Source organism: Clupea harengus, chromosome 24 (genome assembly GCF_900700415.2).
Source record: "Clupea harengus chromosome 24, Ch_v2.0.2, whole genome shotgun sequence".
NCBI lineage: Eukaryota > Metazoa > Chordata > Actinopteri > Clupeiformes > Clupeidae > Clupea > Clupea harengus.
Window position 1 is genome coordinate 15,713,408 of NC_045175.1, and position 24,740 is coordinate 15,738,147.

Consider the following 24,740-nt stretch of genomic DNA (forward strand, 5'->3'; position numbering starts at 1 on the left):
GGTTTTTCGGAGATTTGAAATGAACGCTTCTGTGTGGTAAGTTTTGTCATTAACTTTTCTCAGTAACAATCTGCCCCACGTAAATTACACACAACCACGACTATTAGGATAGTTGTAACTTTGGTTTTAGCATTGTAACAAGAACATTGGATTTATTTTGCAGTTCTGTCAACAATGATTTGACGAAGCTAGTTTGGACATGCAGTTTTCATTAGGAACTCTGGTGTGTTGTTTGTTATGAATTCCGAGTGCTGCTTTCAAATCTCGTGACTTCAGTAGGCTTTAATATTATGATGTATTGTACAGTAATAGCCTACCCTTTGATATTGTAACATTGTTTTGCATAATTGTGCGCTGTTAAGCGTCCCTGTGTGTGTGTAAGATACAGTGTCCACGCGTTGTGCAACTGCCTTCGTAGACGCATTTTAGGCTATTGCTCTCCGCTGCCTGAACAAATAAAAAAAAAAACTGCGTCGGATTGAAACTAGCAAAGACACTCGCGTTGCACTTGCGCACCGTCGCACCAGCTACAAGATAGGGCCCAAAAGATTAAGAGGCGATGCAATACAGGCCAAAGAAGTTTTTCACCTGTATTGATCAGGCATTTGCTGTCATGTTAAATGTTAAAACGTGTGTCCACCTTCTCTTTCTATGACGAGGAGCTGTTTACAGGAAATAAACCGACAGAGTTTATTTGGAATGTTGACAGAGTACATTCCATTGTCACTTCCATAGAACCACCCTCAGCTGTGCACTAACTTGTAGACTACCTGCCATCAAACAATGGACATCATCATCGTCATCATCATCCTTTACACCTATGTGGGTAAAACCCACTTTTTTTGGCCTTTGTAGATAGATCATCTTTTTTGCTCTGTAGATGGTTACTTGAGCTAGCTAGTAATGCAGTGCCATCTGCAAACTTAAGATCTTCCAGGGTTGAGTAGAGGGTCCACCTTATGCCTCTCTTCTGATTACCAATAGTTTTATGCATTACCCAGTCAGTTGCCACAAGAAAGAGAATAGGTTGAAAATACGCAGCCTTGTCAGACACCACTCTTTTCATAGAACAGTTTGATGATTGTAACAAACTTTTCAGGGCAACCATAGGATAATAGGATCTTCCATAAACTATTTATATGAATGCTGTCAAACGCTTTTTCAAAGTTAATGTGTATGTTACTGTTGCTGCACAATCAATGCTTTGCTCCAGAATATTCCTCAGGGTGAAGATTTGGTCTATACAGCCCACTCCTGATCTTAACCTGCGTTTGACTTCTTTGTATATTCAGATGCATACTTTCCAATCAGCCTTTCTGATTTTGTACCGTCTTTCTTTTCTTCCAGAAGTCGTCTTTTTTTTATCAGATTCCATGACTTTGTTGATATCCAGATCTTTTTCTGTTTTCTTCTACTGGGTATGATCTTCTCACATGCATAATGATAACTTTCTTTTCCAGCTCTCCAGATAGCCTCTACGTCCCTTTCCATCCCATAATCGGTGTCCCTGAGAACTTATAACCTGTTCCTTAGGGTTGCGGCAAATCTCTTTGATGTTTATGGGTCTTTGAGTCTTGCAATGTCGATACAAGTGACATGATATAATCGTGACGTGACAAGTGTTCTGGATTAGAGACAAATCACCTGATGTATTCATCCAGATGTGACCATGGAAACACTTTATTTAATTCCATTAAAGAAATGATGATTTGCTTTATATTTGTTACATTGAGTAAACAGTTTACGGGTTAAACAGGTTAAGTATGACTGTGAGTGAAAATGATAGGCTTATAATATCATCAGATCACAAAATAGTCACACCCAAGGTGATTAACAGATTAACAGGCTCAATTAATGCCAAAAGCATGAGAGTGAAGTGACAGGGACAGAAATGTGGTGCATATCCAGGGAACCCAGGCTCTGGCCGAGGACTGGACTTGACTTACTCTCTATCCATGCTACTGGAAAACAGGCAGTCTTAACCACTGTGAAGCTTAAATGGTCTTGTTCTTTCAACTATTTCTTCAACCTTTGTGTGGTTGTATAGAGAGCTGGAGACTGGAACTGCTGGACAAGTTGGAGGCTACGATGGAGAAGAGTACAGCTCAGCCACCAAAGAACCGTAAGAAAAAGGACCTTCACCACAGCTCCAAATTGCAATATATGTATAAAGTATTTTTGCAGATTTTTTAGTTATACATAGGAAAAGATGTTTAAGTCCTTGTGCTATTGGTTGGGGGCTTCCCAACTCTCACTGTTAATGCACGTACATACCCAGCAATCTAACCTAACCAATATAACTACTGCCCAACCACAGATACTAATTAGCAGGCTTCAACACAGATGCACAACTGAGAGCCGTCACACACACCAGATGTTATACCCCGGATCCGGAAGGCACAGAGATTACTGCCAGTTTATTCTTCATTCGTCCTGAAGCACCTCTTGTATAGTCAGGACAGGCAATGTGTATTAACTCAGACTCCAATGTGCTTCATGATGAATTAAGGGATTCGATTTTGAGTTGAACCACCACAGACACCCCTGACAAACGAATCATTCAGTTGTACCACCACAAAATCAAACACTTTATAATTTTTTTTTAAACCACACTTTCCCAGTAGCATAGCTGAGGCAAGACGACATGAAGTAACAACAAAAAACAATGACTGACAGGAGGAGGGCCTTCGCATTCAGCTGAAAGAAAAGCTCAGCAAGAGAGAATGAAAATAAGACATCCAGCTAGTTATTACAGCAGAGCACCCATACATCTACATGTTAGTGTCAGTGAACTGTGTCTCCTTCAAAGGAACGCTGGAGTTCTTAAAGTTTGTTTCCCAAAAAAAACGCGTTTAAAAGGTTCTCCCGCTTCTCCCTGGCTCCGCAGTAACAGTGCTTGTACGTCAGGGGAACCTCCATCTGGCTTTGTGAAGAAAAAAAAAAAAACAGAGACAGAAGGGAGGAAGCGTGTTAGTCCAAACGGTCTTCTAGCAGCTGGCACGAGGAGTGCATACTATCAGAGAGCGAGAGAGAAGGATATCAGTTATAGAGAAGGATATCAGTTAGAGAGTGAATGAGAGCAGACAGGAGAGAGGCGAGGTGGGCTAGGGGGAGAGAGAGAGAGCACGAGAGCTAGGGGAGAGAATGAAGGAATAAAAGTTACACACAAAAACCAGCAGGCTTCTCAAGTAACAGTTCCCTATGTTTCATCATATGAAACTTTCTACTCCGTGAGATCCGGATCCTTCACAGCACACCAAGCACTGTCTGTAGCCCACAACTGCTAAACACAACATGACTGCCCAACCATAGAACCAGACACAACTGCTAAACACAACATGACTGCCCAACCATAGAACCTGAGCAGCAGGCTACAACAATGATGAAGCTGCTTTTGTGAGCGTTTCACTGGGGTTTTCAAGCAGGCACCTTCCTTCATCAGTGTCTTGTTGAATTAGGCCCAGGACACCTCCAGAAGGCTTAACAGTTTTCTCTTTGAGTGACTGGTATCATAAATTATTAATGTAATCATTGCAGTAAAAAAAAACTGTAAGAAATGAAGATACTTAATATATTGCATACCAACATTCCGTATGGTCCTACATTGGTACATTAAAATCAGAAAAATTAAAAATCGGATATCATGAAAACCAAACTTCACACGTCATTATCATCGTAATTGTTGAACTTCTACTCAGATTCAGATTCTACAGGTGGCAGTTAGTCACAGGAGAATTAGATCCTGATATCTTCAGTGTCCTAAAATCCTAAAGCACACTTAAGATGGAAGTGGGACAATTCCTGTGAGGGCACTAGTAATCTACCATCATTCTACCTTTTGGTGTTGGGCACTGAAACTTCACCTGTGCCCATATCTGGAGTTTGGGTATACATGATACACATCTGGAGTACGGGTATACATGATACACATTTGGGTTACGGGTATACATGATGCAAATCTTGGAGTACGGGTACACATGACAAATCTGGAGAAAAACTGAGGGAGTCATGTGGGGCCTTTAGGCAATTTCACTTGCTCCCATGTCTTTTGACTGTCACTCTCCCCGCTGCACTTCATTCATCTCATCAGTCACGTTCACATTCCCAGCTGCACATGATTCACATCCCTTAATCACCAAGCACACACACCTGAAACTCCCCTACATATACTCCTCACTTCCCTGTCTGCTCTCGTCGCTACATGGACAAAGATACTACCCCAGACGGCCAGCTCAAGAAACCACTTCGGCGATCTCGTCGTCCGCCTGGATTCCCCTCCAGCGTTTCCCAAGGTTCCGCGCCCACGACCCCAGGTCCTCAGTGACTTCCTATGTTTAGCTCTGTGCCCCTGCATGCTAGTTTTCCCCATACCGTATACATCCTTAGTTCGTTTTACTCCAGAGTAGGGATGGGAATTGATAAGATTTTAACGATTCTGATTCCATTTTCGATTCAGCTTATCGACCGATTCCTTATCGATTCTCATTGGGTAAGGGAAAAAAAAAGTAAAAACGGCTTCATTAATTTTCTTTTATATAATATTCTCTGAATAGATGATGCACAGCATATACAGTATGTATGTATAAATGTACATATTTTTAATAACCAAAAACAAACCTTGGAATAGGTCAACAAACTCTCAAAGCCCATAGCCTAGGCTTCCTTTTCCTTGATTGAATGCCAAGGGGTCCCCAGAAAGAATTTTCTTTCTATAATTCCAACCATAAGTAACATAATGTATGACTGATTTGGTAATGGGTTTCATACAATTTTTGTAATAAAACATCTTAACTCAAAAATCTTATCAGATGGGGGAGCCTGGAAAAGAATATTATCAAATGGGAATCCCTCCCTGGTCTAATTTGTGGCAGTTTTAGGGTCCTTGATATACAAGAGTTTGAAAACCACTATGCTAAATAACATTTCAACATGCCAAGAAACAAATGGCACTAACACAATAGACAGGGTCTAGGAGGAGTTTACCTCCGAAATGAACAGATGAAGCACTAACGTAAGTCGCGCTGCTGTTGCTTGGTTGAGATTCATTAACGTTATTGTCACTCCGTAGCGCAAAAACGTGACATCCCTATAAAGTTATTGCATGCTGTATGGATAAATGTTTCTGCATATTGGTAGAATTGCATGTGGCCCTATGGTAATCTTTCGCGTGAAATATGACCACACTTTTAAACGCCTCTGCCTTTACGCCATGTTGGCTGCGGTCTTACAAAACAAGACTTTGTGCATGTGACGTCATTTCGCATGCGCAAACGGCACTGTAATCGATAGTGGAATCGATAAAGGCCTTTGGCTAAAATTCCAAGGAATAGATCCATTGGGAACCGGTTCTCCACAAGAACCAGTTCTCGAGCCCCATCCCTACTCCAGAGTTAGACTGTGAGGGCCAGATTTACTAACAGAATTTCGCCCACTTCAGGCATACTTTCTTCTAAATATGCGGGTAAAGACGTAGAACCGTATTTACAAAAGTGGCACACTTGGAAAAAAAAACGCAGATTCCCCGCTGCTGAAGCGGATAGAGGCAGGTTGCGCTTCCCGTCTTATACATATGCATAAATGGGAGGGTATAAGGGAAAGTGGGGGTTCGCCCCAAAAAGATGGGAGGAGATGTGTAAAATGCGCCTAATTATGTTTTCCGTGGTATTTACTAAAACTGCCTGACGAGAGCGCATCTCTAATTTGCGTGAGATTTCTCCGCCTCATAAAAGCAGGTCGAAACCAGGTCTGTTCCATTTGTAACGAAACAAGCGATGTCTTAGCATGACATATCAGGTGCTGAATAAAACTTTGTGCGTGCGAGAGAATTTACGCAATTAATAAAAAAAATATACGAACATCAGGGTTTTGGGTGTGAAAACAGGTGAAAATATAAATGTTATTTGTTTAAATGTTTATATTTGATATAATTTCATATAGGCATATAATAATGCTGCAATTTGTCTATTTAACCCCCCTTATACATCCAGAATACATTTTACGCTACTATGGAGGAATATGCAGATCACCATAAAATCTCACTGATTGACCTAAAACTGGAAAGAGATATCATTCTGGTGTTTTATGGCTTCATTTTATTTCTAAGTACATATTGTTGTTATCTATAACATTTGGAATAAAAAACTATTTCTGTTATCAGGAATAGTAACAATGTGATGAAAAAATATTGATATTTCTTATATATTGTATACAATTAAAACAGCGTGGGGTCAAATTGACCCCAAACAACACCTATGCGTACATCATGTGTTCAGGACATTGAAAACATATCATCATGTTAATTTTGTGTTTACCCAGTTGTCCCCATTAAATTAGGAAAAGTCATTAAATATGAAGCAAAAAAAATTATACCAATCATTTATTTAGAGACGTTAAACATTGAATGGGGTCAAATTGACCCCAAACATAATAGGAGGGTTAAGTTCACAACGGGGTACCAGACCATACATAACTTGAACAGAGGGTTCTGCAGTATTGATACCCCCTCCACACCCCAAAACTCCGGGTTCGCGTTGTAGTGTGGACAGGGGAAACTTTTAGTTGCCATGGCACTGGCTTGCGGGGCAGGAGTGGCGTAACCATGACAGCATCTGTCATTTCAACGTGTTAGTGTGGACAACAAACATTCGGAAAACGATATAAAAAAGGTAGTGTGGATGGAGATCGTTTTTATTGCGAGTATTTGTATTTACCCGGGTTAGTGTAGACAGGGCTTAAGTTTGCTGTAACCTCGTGAACCAAAAGCTCTAATTCTAATTCTAACTCATCATTCATGGTGGCAGGAACACACTGGCCCATTCTCATTTATAATTCTACTCACTCTGTACAATTGTATTCAATTTAGCATAATTCAAATGTAATTCACAATTTCTCAATTTCAAGAAGTTATTACATTTACTTTACTAATATTGAACTGTATGTGTCACAGCTGTTTGCACATTCCTTGACAATCCAGTGACCTGGTAAAGGCACTTCCTCTGCTAGTCAAGAGGTAAATAATAACTTGTGTCTAGTCAGGCCATAACTTCATTCCATACATTTTTGTTTCTGCAAAATCAAAACTTATTGTAATTATCAAAAAAAGAAATTAAGTATTTTTTACATTTGTCATTCATTGTTGTGCGCTGATCTCTTAGGAACACGGAGCAGAAGCTGTTCTCCACCTCCCAACAGTGAGTACATTTTGTTTTTATTCATGTTCATCTTGACATTCATGATATAACCTGCTGACTTGTGAACATCATACTTTATGGCAAACCCATATTACCATGGACAACATGAATATTCATAGGCAAGGAATTATCATAGTATAGCACATTTTACTTTTCATGCCACAAAAGTAAATAGGTTGTCCTCTATTAAATTGTCAGACTTACTTTTATCTGTGAAATTATTTCATTTTTTCCGCAAAGTGAGAATCATTCATTCATTTTGGTTCTGTGCATGAAAGAATGTACTCTCTTCATAATTCTGTGGACACAATGCTGACTTGTTTGTGTTTCTCGTGGACAAAAGGCATTACAGTGTTGCATGGTTTCATGATGAATGAATGCCTGCCATGCTGCCCCATATCAAAATACATTACAAATACATAGATTATATTCAATCATTCCCAGGCGTAGACACTTGGGATCAAGCATCATGTACACATGAAGATGATGTCAATACAATACAGTTTTGTATCTGCAAGATCCTAACTTGTTCTAGAACCAAACATGTTCCATTGCCTTCATCCCATTCCAAATGTGATTAGACTATACCAGGGGTTCCCAACCTTTTCTACTCCGAGGCCCACCTTTTTGTACGTGTAACAGGTCGGGGCCCAACAGACACCCCGCTTACTTTAGCTAATCTATATTCCATTCTTATTAATAAGCGATTGTTATGTGTCACAAAGAACATCATCACCACCTGCTACAGGTCGGAGCCTAGAAATTAATACAAGAAAATCTTCTTCTAGATATTGCAATAAAAATTGTATTGTGCACCAGAAAACAACATAAACCCGCACAGAGCATTTTCAGTCAAAAAGGATTTATTATCCAAAAGAGTTTTGAAACAAAGGAACTTAATTGCAGTAGGCCTAGGCCTATTTGTGCACAGCGAACAAACAAGGAAATAAAACCAGAATAGACCCAGAAGATAGCATGCACTCAAAACAAGTGATGAAACATGCAAACAAGACCACTCAGCTAGGCCTAATTAAAATAGGTGATGCTTCAGACGTGCAAACAAATAGGTTCAAATAAGGTTCAATAAATAGGTTCAAATAGGTCAATATAATGATTCAAAAAATTGAAACTAATGATTAAAATCTGTGGCTGCAATCTATTATCAACATAAATAGAACCGAGCAATCCTGGGCAGTAGTTCATAGCTTATCTACAGAAAAGTGTGTCCTCTTGTAGAATACCACTCCAATGATAACGCACAAAAAACGGCACTAATGCAGCTTTACTGACGTCCGTCGACTCGTCTAACTTGTTTTTAAAGGAACGGCTACCTTTCATCCTTTCCAGGATCGGGTTCTGGATGTGTGTGCTGGATGTTGCATCTCCAAATGTCGATTCAGATTTTAAGGTTTGAGCGCCTCATTAGACAGCTTTAAAACGCATTTGACACACTGCGCCCTGGGCTCAAAGTCGTCACCTCCATTCACGAAACCAAATCTAATATAATCAGGGTTGTATTTACGTTGAATTTTAGTAGTTTTCGGTAGTATGACATTACCAGTGCTGTCATCCTTTCGCTTAAGAAACGTTTTCCGCTAATATCGCCAGAGACTAAACATTAACCGAGCGCCTTAACTTGATGACACTGTAAAGCTCGAACAAGATAGGATAATACAGATCTGTCTGTTATGCCTATTTATATATTTTATATTGTGTTTAAAACATCCAATTTCAATCATAAATTGTATTAATATTGTTCTCAACTAAAAATCCGTTCTACGTGGAAAATTCTTGGGAAAAAAAAAAACCTGAAACATTTTTGCGGCCCACTGGATGGTGCTCCGCGGCCCATGGGTTGGGAAACCCTGGACTATACCATGAATAGTGTTTCTCATGACAGTATCTCCATATGTTCTTAAGAACATTAGGCAGAGTAAATGTTGTGACCCTGTAACCCAGGGGTCTCAAACTTAAATTACCCGGGGGCCGATGAGTGTCCAGTCTGGTCATTGGGGGGCCAGATTTTACGGTAAACGTTGGGGTGGCCCAATCAATGGAACTTTTTTTTTTTTTTTTTATCAATGGAACTTTGCGGGCCGGATAAAATCGCTTGCGGGGCCGGAATTGCCCCGCGGGCCTGATTTTGAGACCCCTGCTGTAACTCAATACCCTCTTGTGTTGATTACTTATGTGGAGGAGGTCATGTAGATATAGATCCTGTCTTTTTCTACAATTACTGCTCATTTCACACCATTCAAGAGTTTTGACTGTTTCCTCCACAGTGTCTCCTCTAAGGGTCGTGCTGCTGGGTAAAACTGGTTGTGGAAAGAGTGCCTCAGGAAACACCATCCTGGGGAGGGAAGCTTTTAAAGAGGACCTCTCATCTGAATCTGTGACTGAAACCTGCATTAATCAACAAACTTTAGTGGCTGGTAGACAAATTACAGTGATTGATACACCAGGATTTCATTTTGGTACAGAAGAGTTGAACGGTGAGATGGGCAGGTGTGTTGAGATGTGTCTCCCTGGGCCTCATGCCTTCCTGCTGGTGATGAGATTAGATGTGAGGTTCACAGAGGAGGAGAAGAATGCTGTGCAATGGATCCAGGAGAACTTTGGTGAGGGGGCGCTGAAGTACACTATAGTGCTCCTCACTCATGGGGATCAGCTGAAGGGGAAACCAGTGGAGGATTTTCTGTGCAAAAGTCCTGAACTCTCATCTGTTATTGAAGATTGTGGGGGTAGATATCACATCTTCAACAATAAGAGTAAACACAGCACTCAGGTCAGAGAGCTAAAGGAGAAAATTGAGGCCATGGTGGAGAAGAATGGGGGAGCAAACTACACCAATGAGATGTACAAGAAGGTGCAGAGAAAAATAAGAGAAAAGGAGGAGAGGGAAAGAGAAGAGGAAAGAAAGAAAAAACAAGCAGAGATGAAGTTAGAGGAGGAGAGGAGAAAGAGGCGAGAGGCACAGATGAAGGCCGCAGAAGAAAGGAGGCAGAGATTCGAGGCAGAGGAGGCGCAGAGAAAATTAGAGAGGAAGAAGAGAGAGAAGGAGACGAAGACTGTGGGGGCCTTTGCTGGTTTAGTAGTAGCAGGAGCCACACTAGCAGTCGGAGCAGCAGTAGTAGCAGCACCATTAGCAGTAGAAGTAGCACTAACAGCACTAACAGCAATAACAGCAGGTGCAGCAGGAGCAGGAGCAGGAGCAGGAGCAGGAGCAGGAGCAGGAGCAGGAGCAGGAGCAGGAGCAGGAGCAGGAGCAGGAGCAGGAGCAGGAGGAATAATAGTATTAAGAGCAGCAGCAGGAGGAGGAGCAGTAGGAGGAGGAGTAGCAGCAGCAGGAGGAGGAGTAGCAGGAGGAGCAGCAGCAGGAGGAGTGGTAGCAGCATTAGAAGCAGCAGCAGGAGGAGCAGCAGGAGGAGGAGTAGCAGCAGCAGGAGGAGGAGTAGCAGGAGGAGCAGCAGGAGGAGGAGTAGAAGCATTAGTAGCAGCAGTAACAGCAGCATTAGCAGCTATAGGGAGACAAATTTGGGGAGATGAGGATAATGCTAATTAACAAGAGCATCTGAGTTTATTTCATGTTTCTTATCTTTTAATTCTCTGTGTCTTTTAATGTAATCTACCTTTTCTTTTAATACACTTAACCTTTTAATCTATTATGTCTCTATGTTCTTTGTATCTGCTAAATGTGCTGTTGAATGTTATAATAGATATGAGTGCATTAATAGATATGTTTGTAAATCTTGTTTTATCTACTGTACATATTCATTGTGTAATGTAAAGGTTATGCACATTCCAAATCAGGAATGTGGAAATATTTACACATTTCATCAAAATAAAGAACATGTTTTCCTCTACATTGCATAAATCCCAATAGAACTCTATGATGATTATGATTCAACTGTATTGTCATTGCACAGAGTACTGAGACAACGAAATGCAGTTTCGCATCTAACCAGAAGTGCAAAATAGCAGTCAAAGTGCAGAGTATGTGCATATTTAAAGTGGAATATGTAAATAAATAAGATATGTACAGTAAGAAATATATATGGAATATGAACAGAATGGATACAAGACTTGCAGCAATAGAAGTAGGTAGTGTAGATATGATGTAAAGTGCAGGTGGTGATGGTAAGTGAAATGAAAAAGAGAAAAATTAAGTGAATGAGGTGGTAGTAATATTATATACAGAGTAAGTTAAGAGGTATGGTATGATATACTGTAAGTATGGTGAAAACACTATGAGCAGGATAAGTATATAAATAGATATAGTTATGAACACACTATAAGTGGGATAATACAGTAGTACAAAGTAACAGTCTAGTGCAAATGTTCAGTGGCTGTCCAAGCCAGGGTGGAGGGGGGAGTACAGTCACTGGAGGATGTGTGTGTGGGGGTGGGGGTGGGGGGGGTGGGGGGCTACCGCCATGATTCAGGGTGACAGCCACAGGGTAGAAGCTGTTCCTGAACCTGCTGGACCCTGTAGCGCCTCCAAGAGGGGAGGAGGGCAAACAGTCTGTGGCTGGGCTGTGAGCTGTCCTTGACGATGCTGCGTGCCCTCCGCAGACATGTCTTGCTCTGGAAAGCCTCAATGGTGGGGAGTGAGGAACCGGTGATGCGTTAGGCAGTTTTCACAACACTCTGCAGTGTTATTACTGAGATGCAGTTAGTAAGGATGCTCTCGATGGTGCAGCGGTAGACATTTACCAGAATCTGAGGAGACAGATGGGCCTTCTTCAGTTGCTTCAGGAGAAGAGACGCTGGTGTGCCTTCTTGACCAGGGTTGAGGTGTTGAGGGTCCAAGAGAGGTCCTCAGAGATGTGGACACCCAGGAACTTGAAGCTGGCGACACGCTCAACCTCCGTCCCGTTAATATGGATGGGGGTGTGCGTGCCACCTTTCTTCCTGAAGTCCACAATGAGCTCTTTGGTCTTCTTGGTGTTGAGAGCCAGGTTGTTGTCGGCGCATCACTCCGCCAGGTGCTGGACCTCTTCTCTATAGGTCGTCTCATCGTTGTCGCTGATGAGGCCAATCACCGTTGTGTTGTCTGCAAACTTGACAATGGTATTAAAACCATGTACAGGTGTGCAGTGGTAGGTGAAGAGCGAGTAGAGGAGAGGACTCAGAACACAGCCCTGTGGCACGACGTTGTTCAGGATGAGGGTTGAGGAGGTGTGGTTCTCTAACCTAACAGACTGGGGTCTGTTGGATAGGAAGTCCATTATCCAATTGCAGAGGGAAGTGTTGATACCCAGGTCACTGAGTTTTGTGATCAGTTTGGAGGGGATGATGGTGTTGAAAGCTGAACTGAAGTCTATGAACAGCATTCTCAAATAGATGTTGTTATTGTCCAGGTGAGAAAGGGCAGAGTGTAGTGCCGTGGAGATGGCATCTTTCGTACTCCTATTCTGGCGGTAGGCGAATTGGAAGGGGTCCAGTGTGGGTGGTAAACAGGTTTTGAGTTGAGCCAGAACCATCCTCTCGAAGCACTTCATGATGGTGGGGGTAAGTGCAACAGGGCGGAAGTCATTAAGGGTCGCTGCAGTGGAGTGTTTTGGCACCGGCCGGATGGAGGTGGTTTTAAAGCATGTGGGGACAGCTGCTTGTGCCAGTGACGGGTTGAATATGTCAGTCAAGACCTCAGCTAGCTGCCCAGCACAGGCCCTGAGCATGCGTCCGGGAATGCCATCAGAGCCAGCAGCCTCACGTGCATTGATCCTGCTCAGTGCAGCACACTTCTGTGGAGGAGAGTGTGATTCCTGGTTGTCCCTGTCAAAGCGAGCATAAAAGCTGTTCAGCTCATCAGGGAAGGAGACATCACTGTTTTGGGAGCTGGTGTTGTTGGGTTTGTAGTCCGTAATGGCCTGGATGCCTTGCCACATGCACCAGGGGTCGGAGTTGTTCTTGAAGTGCTTCTCAATCCTTAGCTTGTGGCAGTGCTTGGCCTTCTTAATGCCTCACTTTAGGTCAGCCCTGGATGAACTGAAGGTCTGAGCATCACCTGATCTGAAAGCGGTGTCTCTTGCCTTCAGAAGTAGGCGGACCTCTCTATTGATTGATTTGATTGATTGATTGATACATTTTCAATACTGTAATGTCCATCAGATCTCTCAGTCAACACTGGCACACATCCTAAAAAGACATCAGGTTAAAATGAAACAACTTTATTTGTACTGTATTTTCATTTTTTTCCTGATCTTTTTTTAATGGAATTGTAACCTGTACTGGATACGTAATTTTACGTTTGTCTGATATTTGCTGAGCTTACAGTGTTATGCACACTCCTGTAGTAGCATGAAAACTGGGACATGTTTTGTTGTGATTCTCCATGTTGACATGTTGACTGATTTAGGTATATGGAGAGAATTAAATTAATATTTTCATTAGTCTGCAGCATTGGTCTTGTGTAGTGTTTGGTGAATTTATTGTATATTTGCACTTTCTCTGTGTACTTCACTTACATTACTCTAATCACTGAGAAGTAGAATTGCTAAAAGTGTTTTAGGTTTTCAACAGCAGTGTGTAACTGGTACAAACAGAATTCAGTCATATGCAACGTGTGTGTTTCATATGGTAACAAAATATGGTTTAGTTAAATTAGTGTATAGTTTTTACAAGAGTGTTTCATTTTGCTCATTGGGTGATTGGTTGTGCTAATTGTGTGAGGTGTTTTGAAAAACAAAACAAAACGATCAAAATCGTGCTTAAGCAATCGAGAAAAACTGTAACAGCAAAGGAGCAGATTCATTTCTGCAAAAATGGCTGTCTATCAGGGCCCGCTGTAGTTCCATATCTGACCACAGATTTACATGGGGAAATTGTGGGGGGCGCTGTGGAGTTCCTGTGTACAGATGCGTCTTCTGCCCCACATGAAACCTACTATCCTAAGTGTAGCAGAAGAGGCAAACTATGAGCAGGGTGAACAATACCCAATCATTGTATACTGATAAACATAACACTAAAGAGAAAAATGCTTCACTACTTTTAAGGATGTAATTGAACAAACAACAATTGATAAAATGTTTATTTTAAGGATCTATGTTTTTAAGTGGATGAAATTTTGGTGGGGCACTGCACCACCTGCCCATACGGACGAGCCGCGGATGACTGTTACAGTCTTGGACATTAATTTAAAGGCCTTGTCATTCTGGAGACACAACAAATGTTACAGTGTCAAAAATGTTATGAATCTTACTATAATTTATTTTATCCATTCAAGTAAATAGGGAGAATGATGTCATGAATCCTCATGAGTTTGAGATGCAAGAAAAGTGGTGCAGTTCACCACTAGGTGGCGCCTGCAGATCACTGGAGAGAGGGATTCCATGTGAACAGGAGGCCCTGACAAGTGGGGCGAGGTTAACTTATATTTACAAAACAAACAAACAAACAAAATGTATTGTTGTATGATGAATACAAATTAAAACACGTCAAAATGACACTAGTGGTGCAGTTCAGTTAACCTCTTTTCTTTTATTCATTACAGCATGACATATCAAGGCTCTACTGGCATCTGATTTCATATCATTTGTGAGACTAATTTACTACTGTAACAAACCAAGGAGCAGTAGGTTACATATCATGAATATTTGTAATGTTTAATCAATCAACAGAGGCAATCCCAAAGGGGGAAAAATCTAAAAAGAAAGAATCACGTACAATTCACGACTGCATTTGGCAAATGTGCAGGTCACTCAGTGTGCAGCTGTGCTGTGTGAGACTAAGCAATCTACTTTCAGATGAAAAACTCAGATTTGAACTCATTAGAGGTATTCTGCTATAACATGCTATACTATAACAAATGAGGTAAAGACAGACACATATCAGATACATGATGAGCTACAATTGAATACATGCCAGAGTACAATGAAGACTGCATACAAATGACAACATGGCTGCCTGTCCATCAGATACCAGATTTCACTAATCTGTTTCTCTGGTGGATTCCTGTGGTGATGCAGGGGCACACACAGACACACACACACACACACACACACACACACACACACACATACTAATACACTCACACACAAACACACACACACACACACACACACACATACAAATACACCCACACATACTAATACCCTCACACACACACACATACAAATACACACACACACACACACATATTAATACACACACACACACACACACACACACACACACACACACACACATACTAATACACACACACATACATACATACACACACACACACACATACTAATGCACAGACACACACACACACGTACAAATACACACACCAGAGTGTCTATGCGTTGTGCATCTGCCTATTTAGACGCATATTAGGCTGCTATCTTTATGATACTATGATGCTGCCTCAAGATGGCAATGTGCCAACATGTCTGAACAAACCTGATTTTAAAACCAACAAGCCTGTGGGCACTCAGATGGGCACACCTGTATTTGCTATTCAAATAATGTGGGCGCTGGGCGAGGAAATGACAACTGTGTCGCTCTGAAACTAGCAGAGACACTCACTCCACGCCTGCACCAGGTACACGATGAAAAGAGGCAATGCAACCCATGTTTTTCACCCATTTTATCTGACATTTGCTGTCATGTTCTTCAATGCTAACACGTGTGTCCACCCTCTCTTTCTATAAAGAGGAGCAGAAGTATTTCTATTTTAGGAAAGAAACAAGTGCACAAGAAATACTTTGCATCTCTATGGAAATGCCAATGGAATATTATCATAACATCACAATTCTTTCCTGTAAACCGCTCCTCTTTATAGAAAGAGAGGGTGGAGACACACGTGTTAGCATTGAAGAACTTGACAGCAGATGTCAGATAATATGGGTGAAAAACCTGGATGGCATTGTTTGGGTGGCATTGCCTGTGACCAAAGATGACCTGACATGCTCACTCTCCCATGTGGAACAACAGTATCTTGATCCACAGCTGATGACAATTATAATAATCACCAAAGAGAAAGGAATCCTTGCCAGCAAGAAGACTCACCATTGGAAGGCTGTGGGAGATTTTATTTAGAAGGTGCCATCTTGTCAGGACAACCACATTCTTGTAAGTAAGGCTAATTATCCAAATGATAATACGGATAAAAAGCAAGAAATACTCTGCACAGGAGTACAGAACAACACAACACAGGGCTGCAGGAGGATGAAAAATATGGAAACATTCTTACTTGGTATATTTTTAGCAGAGAGGTGCACTGCAGTAGTGGGGTCCTTCATAGCCCCTTTTATCAGACGCTGAATCCTGCCTTATTTTTGAGAGATAGATACATAGATAGATATGGTTATTATGGATAGATAGATAGATAAATAGATAGATAAACAGAGTTATAGATAGATAGATAGATAGATAGATAGATAGGGTTATTTATTGGGTTACTGACAGGGACAGAAATTAAGTGGATATCCAGGGAACCCAGGCTCTGGCAAAGGACTGAACTTTACTTACTCTCTATCCATGCTACTGGAATAAAGGCACTCTTAACCACTATGAAGCCTAAATGGTCTTGTTCTTTTTATTTATTAAACCCTTGTTTGGTTATATATAGAGAGCTGGAGACTGGAACTGCTGGACAAGATGGAGGCTACGACGGAGAAGAGCAACCTAACCTAACCAATATGACAACTGCCCAACCACAGATGATGAGCTCTGCTCTGATTGGCTGATATGCAGCGAGGCACAATAACCTGTCGATATAAATCGCCCAAAACTGTGAAAGTTGAACCATAGACCGTTTGGGCATCTAACCGTGTATGTTTGAGCTTTCATTGGAGGAGGAAACAGAGGTTGAGGAACAGCCAGTGGCTTGGAGATCGGACATTTAAACTTCTAAGTGGTACGTTTTGTCATTTAGCGTTTCCTGTAACAATCTACCCCACGTAAATTAGCTGTAACACCCTAACTTCAGCCTAGCCACAACAAAGACTATTAGGATAGTCATAACTTGGTTTTTAGCATTGTAACAAGAACATTGTTTTTATTTTGCAGTTCTGTCAACTATGATTTGACGAAGCTAGATTGGACGGGCAGTTTTCATTAGGAACTCTGGACAGCAAGGGCAGCTCCTAAATGTGTTGTTTGCTATGAATTCAAAGTGTTACTTTCAAATCTCGTGACCTCAGTAGGCTTAAGTATCTTGATGTACAGTAATACTCTTTCATTTTGTAATATATATATTTTAAACTTGTGCATATGTGTGCACTGTTAAGCGTCCCTGTATGTGAAACACGCCTGTATGTGTCCACGCGTTGTGTAACTGTCTATGCAGACGCATATTAGGCTACTATCTTTATAATGCGCCTTCAAAAAGCAGTGAAATAATGCACTTCAGAAGTTTTTGTTTGTCAATCGCGCAATTGCTTCCCGCTGTCTCAAGATGGCAATGCGCCAACATACCTGAACAAACTCCATTTTAAGACAAACAAGCTCCAGGGCGCTCAGATGGGCGCAACTGCATTTGTTATTTAAACAACGTGGGCGCTGGACGAGGAAATGACAACTGCGTCGGTCTGAAACTAGCAAAGACACTTGCGTCAACCTTGACGGTCAAGTGGTTCTGAATGTGTGTGTGTGTACAGTATGTAGCCAGTGATTTGAAGCACCTTACGGAACAGGTTGGACCCAGCCCATAGTTCTGTATGTGCGTGTGTTAAGTTATCTGTCTTGCGCAGGCATAACTTGGCGTGGAAGTATGAGCGGAGCGTCTGTTTTATAAGTATTTATTCTTTACAAGTGCACCGGCTATATCCATCCTTCTCTGTGCAGCACATAACATACAAGTGAACTTTTCTCAACAGGCTGATCCACAGCATCTTTCATTGTGTTTACAGTTTGTTTTTATTTGGGTTTCAGATTCCCTGCAGTAATTGTAAACAACAAGACCTCACCACACTGCAGAGCCTCCTGGGGGAAAATGGCTCTCTCTGGTAAGATTCAGCTAATTTTTACAGAAGAGGACGATTCACTCCTCCTTTAAATTGAAGGTGCTCTGCTCTTCTCTGGCAAATGGTTGTTACCAATCAATCACCAATCCCTGTGCTCCTGAAACAACATGTTCATTTGCTGGAATAGTGTTTGGCTTTTATATATATATTGTAACAGGTTTAGGGTGGGGCAGTGCAGTGCAGTTTAACTGAGGAAACAGTCACAATGGGAGGTTAAAAAGAAGGTTTTAATTCGGTTTTTCACTCAAAGGCAACACAGGTAGGTTTTTGAAACACAAACTCAAAAGTCCAACACCAAACACAAAATGTCTCTTTTCACCTCTTCATTCAGGGTTTTCCTCCTCTTAAACAATTGTCAAACTTCTGGTTACTTTCCTGCTTGTCGGTTCCCAGTTGGTCCAGCTCCTTCCAGCTGTGGGGTCTATCCTTCCCACTTCCGAACAGGGGCTCTCAGACTGTCTTGCTCCTTCTGAGCGTTCGGTCTCCGTCCCACTGCCCTTCCAGCCGTGGGTTCTCTGTCCCTTGATTCACTTCACGTGCTCCAGGTTCTCCAGGTGCTCCAGAACCTGCACTCATGACTTGGAAGATATACAAGATTTGGTCATTTATTTTAACAGATACCAAGAACATTTGCACTGCATTTGGCAAAAAGTGTAAGGCACCATACTCAAGAACTTTACCTTTAAGTGGACTTCTTGCGATGTACTCATGAATTAGAAGATCATACAATATTTGGTCATTTTGTAGCACTTGTCTGGGGCTAGTAATAGAAAAAGTACTAGATATCTGCCTAGGTTCATAGGAGAGGTAGGCCTAAGACAAGGAACAGTTGAACAAATGACCAGTTTATTGTTTCAGACGTGGTCATGCACAAATCAGTGTAAAACAGTGAAAAATAAAAAAAGGAAGAATAGATCTTTTCAGTGTGTGTGCTTGAAAGTTCCAGGATAGGGTCCTTCAGTCCATTTCAGTGTGTGTGCGCTTGAGAGTTCTGGGAGTTCCGTTCTCGTCCGGTCTGTGTGTGTACTACCTGCCTTCCTGACGGCAGGACTGGGGTCTGATGTTTTCGTGGTTTGCTTATCAGGTTCGATCTGGATCACGCGGTTGGCCACACCGCATCCAAAATCTGGGTATAGCTCGCCATCTTATCATCAAGTTCACAGGATTCAGATTCTCAGATTCTTCTGCTGTACATAAAAACCAATCTACACAAAGTGCAGAATAATCAGTGTTTCTAATTCTAATTATCACATGAGATCTCATTAACTTCTCTATACAGAATATACAACCATTATCTGGGTGCACTGCGACCACACAGAGATGATAAAACAACATCACATCACACTCTTATAACATTACAACTTCACCTGCCCAGAAGCTTGCATTTTCAATCACTAAGCAAAGGCTTATCTGTTTCAAACATCCTCCTTCATTATATGTTATAATTATATCGTATCTATTGTTACTATGTACATATTATTATACTTGACTTAAACATAACTCATTACTATTTACATATTATTATACTTGACTTAAACATGAGAACAATCATCGAACTCCATCTAAAATATGCATTGGCTATTCAGATGATATGCATCTGCAATGCACTTACATAGCAACCCATTGCTATCCGCTACCAACGTAAGCTACATGGCTAAACCTTAAACAACTTAGTGCCACGCATCCATTCCAAATCGCCATGCGGTCTAGCTGTGCTAGTCAGTCAAGACATTAGCTGTTGGTCTTAACATTACCTCCCCGATACAGTGAGCACCAGTGTGGAGGGTTAACATTTACTCTTACAATATATAATATTAAACATGGTGTTAACTATAATTACAGGCTGCTAAAGTTCGCTAGTAACATTGATAATTACTACGTTAATACTCCGATTGGTTTTTAAAGAGGTAATCTTTCAAATAGCAACTTAAAAGCAGTATTAGTCATCTCCCAAGTTCGCTAGCATGATTATACTAGTAGCTAGCAGTGACTAGCTAAACGTGTTCACTCACCGGAGTTTTCAGTGTGGTATTATTCTAGGGATTTGCTTCAATTGACCCTCTCAAGTTGGATGTCTAGTTGGAAAATAGTCTTATTAGTATAATTACATTTAAATTATGGTAATATTTTGAGTGTTTAATGTTATTTCGTACCGAATTCCGGGAGCCTCTTTCTCACACGTCTCATGGGAAAATCTTGGAAGGATAAAAGAATCTCTTGTTCGCAGGGAGTTCCCTTGAACAGAAGGCAAAGTGCGCCCTCTTTAGGCAATAATTTATACTACACTACTCATATTAGTAGCCCTAATTTCATGAGGGTTACAATTTATTTTACTATTTACACTGAAGCCAAGTCTTGATTTAAAGTGCTATGATTTACCACCAAAACATCTCTTCTTGCCTTCTAGGATCGAGAAGAGCATCAGGTGCACCCAATCTCAGGCTGGTACTGCTGGGTCAGCCTGGATCAGGGAAAACTACAATAGCAAATGGCATTCTGGGCAGACACGCTTTTGAAGAGCAGGAGACCACTAGAAGCTCTTTGCAGACATCAGACGTCGGAGAGAGGAGAGTCTCTTTGATTGACACCCCGAGGTGTCTGATGACCGACCTGATGACCTCTTCAAGCGATGACCGACCAAGTGGAGATGAACTGGAGAGGTGTCTGAGCATGGCTGCTCCAGGACCTCACGCCTTCCTGCTGGTGGTCCCTCTCGGGAAGCCTCTCTCAGAGGGGGACGTGAGAGCTGTGGAGTGGATCAAACAGAGGCTGGGCGAGGAGGCTCTACGGACGACTGTCGTTTTGTTTACTGGGAGAGAGAAGGTCACGAGTCGAGAGTGGGACCACTTCCTGTCACAGCAGGAAGTGCAGGGCCTCATCAGAAGCTGTGGGGGAGGCTACCACACTGTGAACAGCAAAGCAGAGATGGAGCCGTGTCATCTGATGAAGCTGCTGGAGAAGATAGACGCTGTTGTGGAGAGGAGTGGAGGGGAACTCGACGCTACTGACAAGTTAGAGGCTCCGAGGGAGGTGAAAGTAGAAGAGGAGGAGGTGGGAAGGCAGAGACAGAAGCAGGAGAGGAACCGGCAGGAGAGAGGTGCGGTAGTAGTGGGGTCTTTCATAGCCCCTTTTTTCAGACGCTGAAACTTGCCTTATAGATAAATAGATAGATAGATAGACAGATACAGGAGTGTGATTGATTGAGGGAGGAGAGGAGGAGGATGACCCAGCAGGATGGCTGGTGGAGAACAGTAGTGAGCAGTAGTGAGCAGGGTACCCCCATCCCAAAATGTGTGCTAGATAACTTGGTCCCTCACAGGCTGAGAACTAGCTCATGGTTTTTGCAGGTGTGTAATTTTTCTCTTTGAGTGACTGTTTTCAGAAATTGTGTAAAGTGTAAAAATTTAAAGATTGCAGTTAAAAAAAACGAAATAAAAAAAAAAAATGTATATAATGCATACAAACATTTAGGAATTCCTACTTAGATTTTTTATTTAAGTCTGGAAAAGAAATCATATTGCATGAAAACCCAACTTCACACATCATTATTGGTGTAATTGTTGATGATCTACTCAGATTCAGATTCTACAGGTGTGTTACGTTCACATAAATATTTATTATGGGAACTACACATGATACACAACTGGAGTACGGGTACACATTATACAAATCTGGAGTACGGATATACACGATACACATCTGGAGTACGGGTATACATGATACACAGCTGGAGAACAACTGCGGGAGTCATGTGTGGACCTTTAGGCGATTTGGCATGGAATGACCCAATAATGTGATATTTATAAATACCTTCTTTAATCTGCGAAAAAAAAATATTTTGTGATCTAATCATTAGTGATCTGTTTGCGTCACTATGCAATGTGTGTGTGTGTGTGTGTGTGTGCGCATTAGAGGTTGGATACCCGACCCGGGCCCGTCAGAACCCGACGGGACCCGACAGGCCGTGCAGGTTTCGGCCAAATATTTAGAAATTATATTCGGGCTCGGACACATTTCTGCTTAGTAGTCGATGCGATGTTAGATCTGTCCAATGTAAAGATGTTTGAAGTTTTAATGAAATATGATTGATGCCATCCTAGTTTCTCCACAACAACATGGATTAAACCTCGATGGTTAGACTATGTAGATAGTTTTATAATGAACGTTGCCGTGCACTTAAAGTTTTCAAGAAAAAAAATAGCAGATGCCTGGTGTGTGTAATGTGTAGGATATTTCTTTTTTTTATTTTGTTCTTGCAATGTGAATCATTTAATTTCAATATGCTTATTGGTCCTCTTGTGTGCGCTTGTGCGTTTAACACGATAGTTTGTGTGAGCGAGTGCATTTATCTGTGGATGCCCGAGTTTCATAAAGGCAGGCTATTCATAAAAAACTTAAATGTGTAAATGTTTCATTAGTATGAACAGTTGAGACAATGTCTCTGTCGGGCTTGGGTCGGGTTCGGACATAATATTGTAATGGCTGTCGGGCTCGGGACGGCTCAGTCACTACTCTGTCGGACGCGGGCCGGGCTCGGACAGGAAAATTTGCCCGATCCACACTCTAGTGTGCATGTGCACATGCATGAGTTACAGCTGTTTGCATTTAGTGCATTCCTTGCCAATCCAGTGACCTGGTAAAGGCACTTCATCTGCTAGTCAAGAGGAGAGAATAACTTGTGTTTGGCCAGGCCATAACTGGCCATAACTTCTATACATTTACTAATACGTAATTATGAAACAAAATTAAAGTATTTTTTACATCAGTCTTTATGTGTTTCTAAGTACATTAATTGTTCTGCACTCTTAGGAACACGGAGCAGAAGCTGTTCTCCACCTTCCCACAGTGAGTACATTTGTATTTAGAATTCATGTTCATTTTGACATTAATAATAAAACCTGCTGACTCATGGTGGGGTCAGACCAAAGACCTTTTGTGCACATCAAACTTCCAGTAATATGGCAAAACCATACTACCATAGACTAAATTAATATTTGATGGCAAGGAATAATCATAGTATAGCACATTCTACTTTTCATGCCACAAAAGTAAATAAGTTGGCCTAAGACATCTATTACGTTGACAGAAATACTTTTGTCTGAAATAAGTTAATTTTGTCCACAAAGTGAGAAGTGCCTTCATCTTTTTGTACACGAAATGGAAATCACAGCAGATATTTTTGTGTGTGACATGAATCATTCGTTTTGTTTTCTGTACATTAAAAATGAACTCTCTTCATAATTTTGTTCACGCAATAAGGGCGCTTTTATGTTTCTTGTGGACAAAAGGCATTACAGTGTTGCATGGTTTCATGACAAATGAAGGTCTGCCATGCTGCCCCATATCAAAACATAGTGTTATTTTCTATTATTCACAAGCTTAGACACTTGGGATCAAGCATCATGTACACATGAAGAAGATGACAATACTATACAGTTTGGGATCTGCAAGTTCCAAACTAATTCTAGCACCAGACATGTTCCATTGCCTTTATCCCATTCCAAATGTAATTAGACTATACCATGAATAGTGTTTCTCATGACAGCATCTCCATATATTCTAATGAACATTACGCAGAGTAATTGTTGTTACACTGTAACCCAATACCCTCTTGTGTTGATTACTTACGTGGAGGAGGTCATGTAGATATAGATCCTGTCTTTTTCTACAATTACAGCTCATTTCGCACCATTCAAGAGTTTTGACTGTTTTTTCCACAGTGTCTCCTCTAAGGGTCGTGCTGCTGGGGAAAACTGGTTCTGGAAAGAGTGCCTCAGCAAACACCATCCTGGGGAGGAAAGCTTTTAAAGAGGGTGGCTCATTTGAATCAGTGACTGAAAAGTGCAGTAATCAACATACTGTAGTGAATGGCAAAGAGATTACAGTGATTGATACTCCAGGATTGTTTGATACAGAAAAGCCTGTGGAAGAGCTGAATGATGAGATGGAGAAGTGTGTTGAGATGTCTCTCCCTGGGCCTCATGCCTTCCTGCTGGTGATCAGATTAGATGTGAGGTTCACAAAGGAGGGGAAGAATGCTGTGAAGTGGATCCAGGAGAACTTTGGTGAGGAGGCGCTGAAGTACACTATAGTGCTCTTCACTCATGGGGATGTGCTGGAGGGGAAACCAGTGAAGGATGTTCTGCGCAGAAGTGCTGCTCTCTCATCACTAACTGAACAATGTGGGGGTAAATATCACGTCTTCAACAATAAGAGTAAATACAGGACTCAGGTCAGAGAGCTAAAGGAGAAAATTGAGGCCATGGCGGAGAAGAATGGGGGAGCAAACTACACCAGTGAGATGTACAAGGTGGCGCAGAGAAGAATAAGAGAAAAGGAGGAGAGGGAAAGAGAAGAGGAAGAGAAAATGAAAGGAGGAGGAGCAGCAGCATTCGCAGGCGCAGTAGTAGGGGCAGTAGTAGGAGCAGCAGCAGGAGTAGTAGTAGGAGCAGCAGCAGGAGCTGCATTTGTGCTTATGAGATTTATTCGATGAAAAAAAAAAAGGATGACGCTAATTAACAAGAGCATGATCCAGATGAGGGAGCATCTGAGTTTATTTTATGTTTTTATCTTTTAATTCTCAGTGTCTTTTAATTAA

The 24,740-nt window shown here is 41.5% G+C and overlaps 1 protein-coding gene and 1 long non-coding RNA gene across 2 annotated transcripts; one reads left to right on the plus strand and one right to left on the minus strand.

Moving 5' to 3' along the window:
- Positions 1 to 1,914: 1,914 nt before the first annotated feature.
- LOC105892272 (GTPase IMAP family member 9-like) lies at positions 1,915 to 24,740 on the plus strand. Its single transcript, XM_031562045.2, has 4 exons — positions 1,915 to 2,122; positions 7,155 to 7,190; positions 23,863 to 24,540; positions 24,727 to 24,740. Exons 1-4 carry the CDS (start codon positions 1,999 to 2,001, stop codon positions 24,738 to 24,740), a joined length of 852 nt encoding a protein of 283 aa, XP_031417905.2. The 5' UTR covers positions 1,915 to 1,998.
- LOC116219338 lies at positions 18,892 to 20,367 on the minus strand. The gene is made up of 3 exons (XR_004163165.1): positions 20,296 to 20,367; positions 20,155 to 20,217; positions 18,892 to 19,347 (listed from the first exon to the last, which is right to left on the minus strand). It is a non-coding gene; the product is annotated as an uncharacterized LOC116219338 (long non-coding RNA).

What these genes read in the sequence shown, in the direction of transcription:
- LOC105892272 (XM_031562045.2), top strand. Translation starts at nt 1,999, where the DNA reads ATGGTCTTGTTCTTTCAACTATTTCTTCAACCTTTGTGTGGTTGTATA. An exon ending in AGCTCAGCCACCAAAGAACC is followed by an intron (nt 2,123 to 7,154) that starts GTAAGAAAAAGG and finishes CTGATCTCTTAG; the next exon opens with GAACACGGAGCAGAAGCTGT. An exon ending in CTGTTCTCCACCTCCCAACA is followed by an intron (nt 7,191 to 23,862) that starts GTGAGTACATTT and finishes TTTTTTCCACAG; the next exon opens with TGTCTCCTCTAAGGGTCGTG.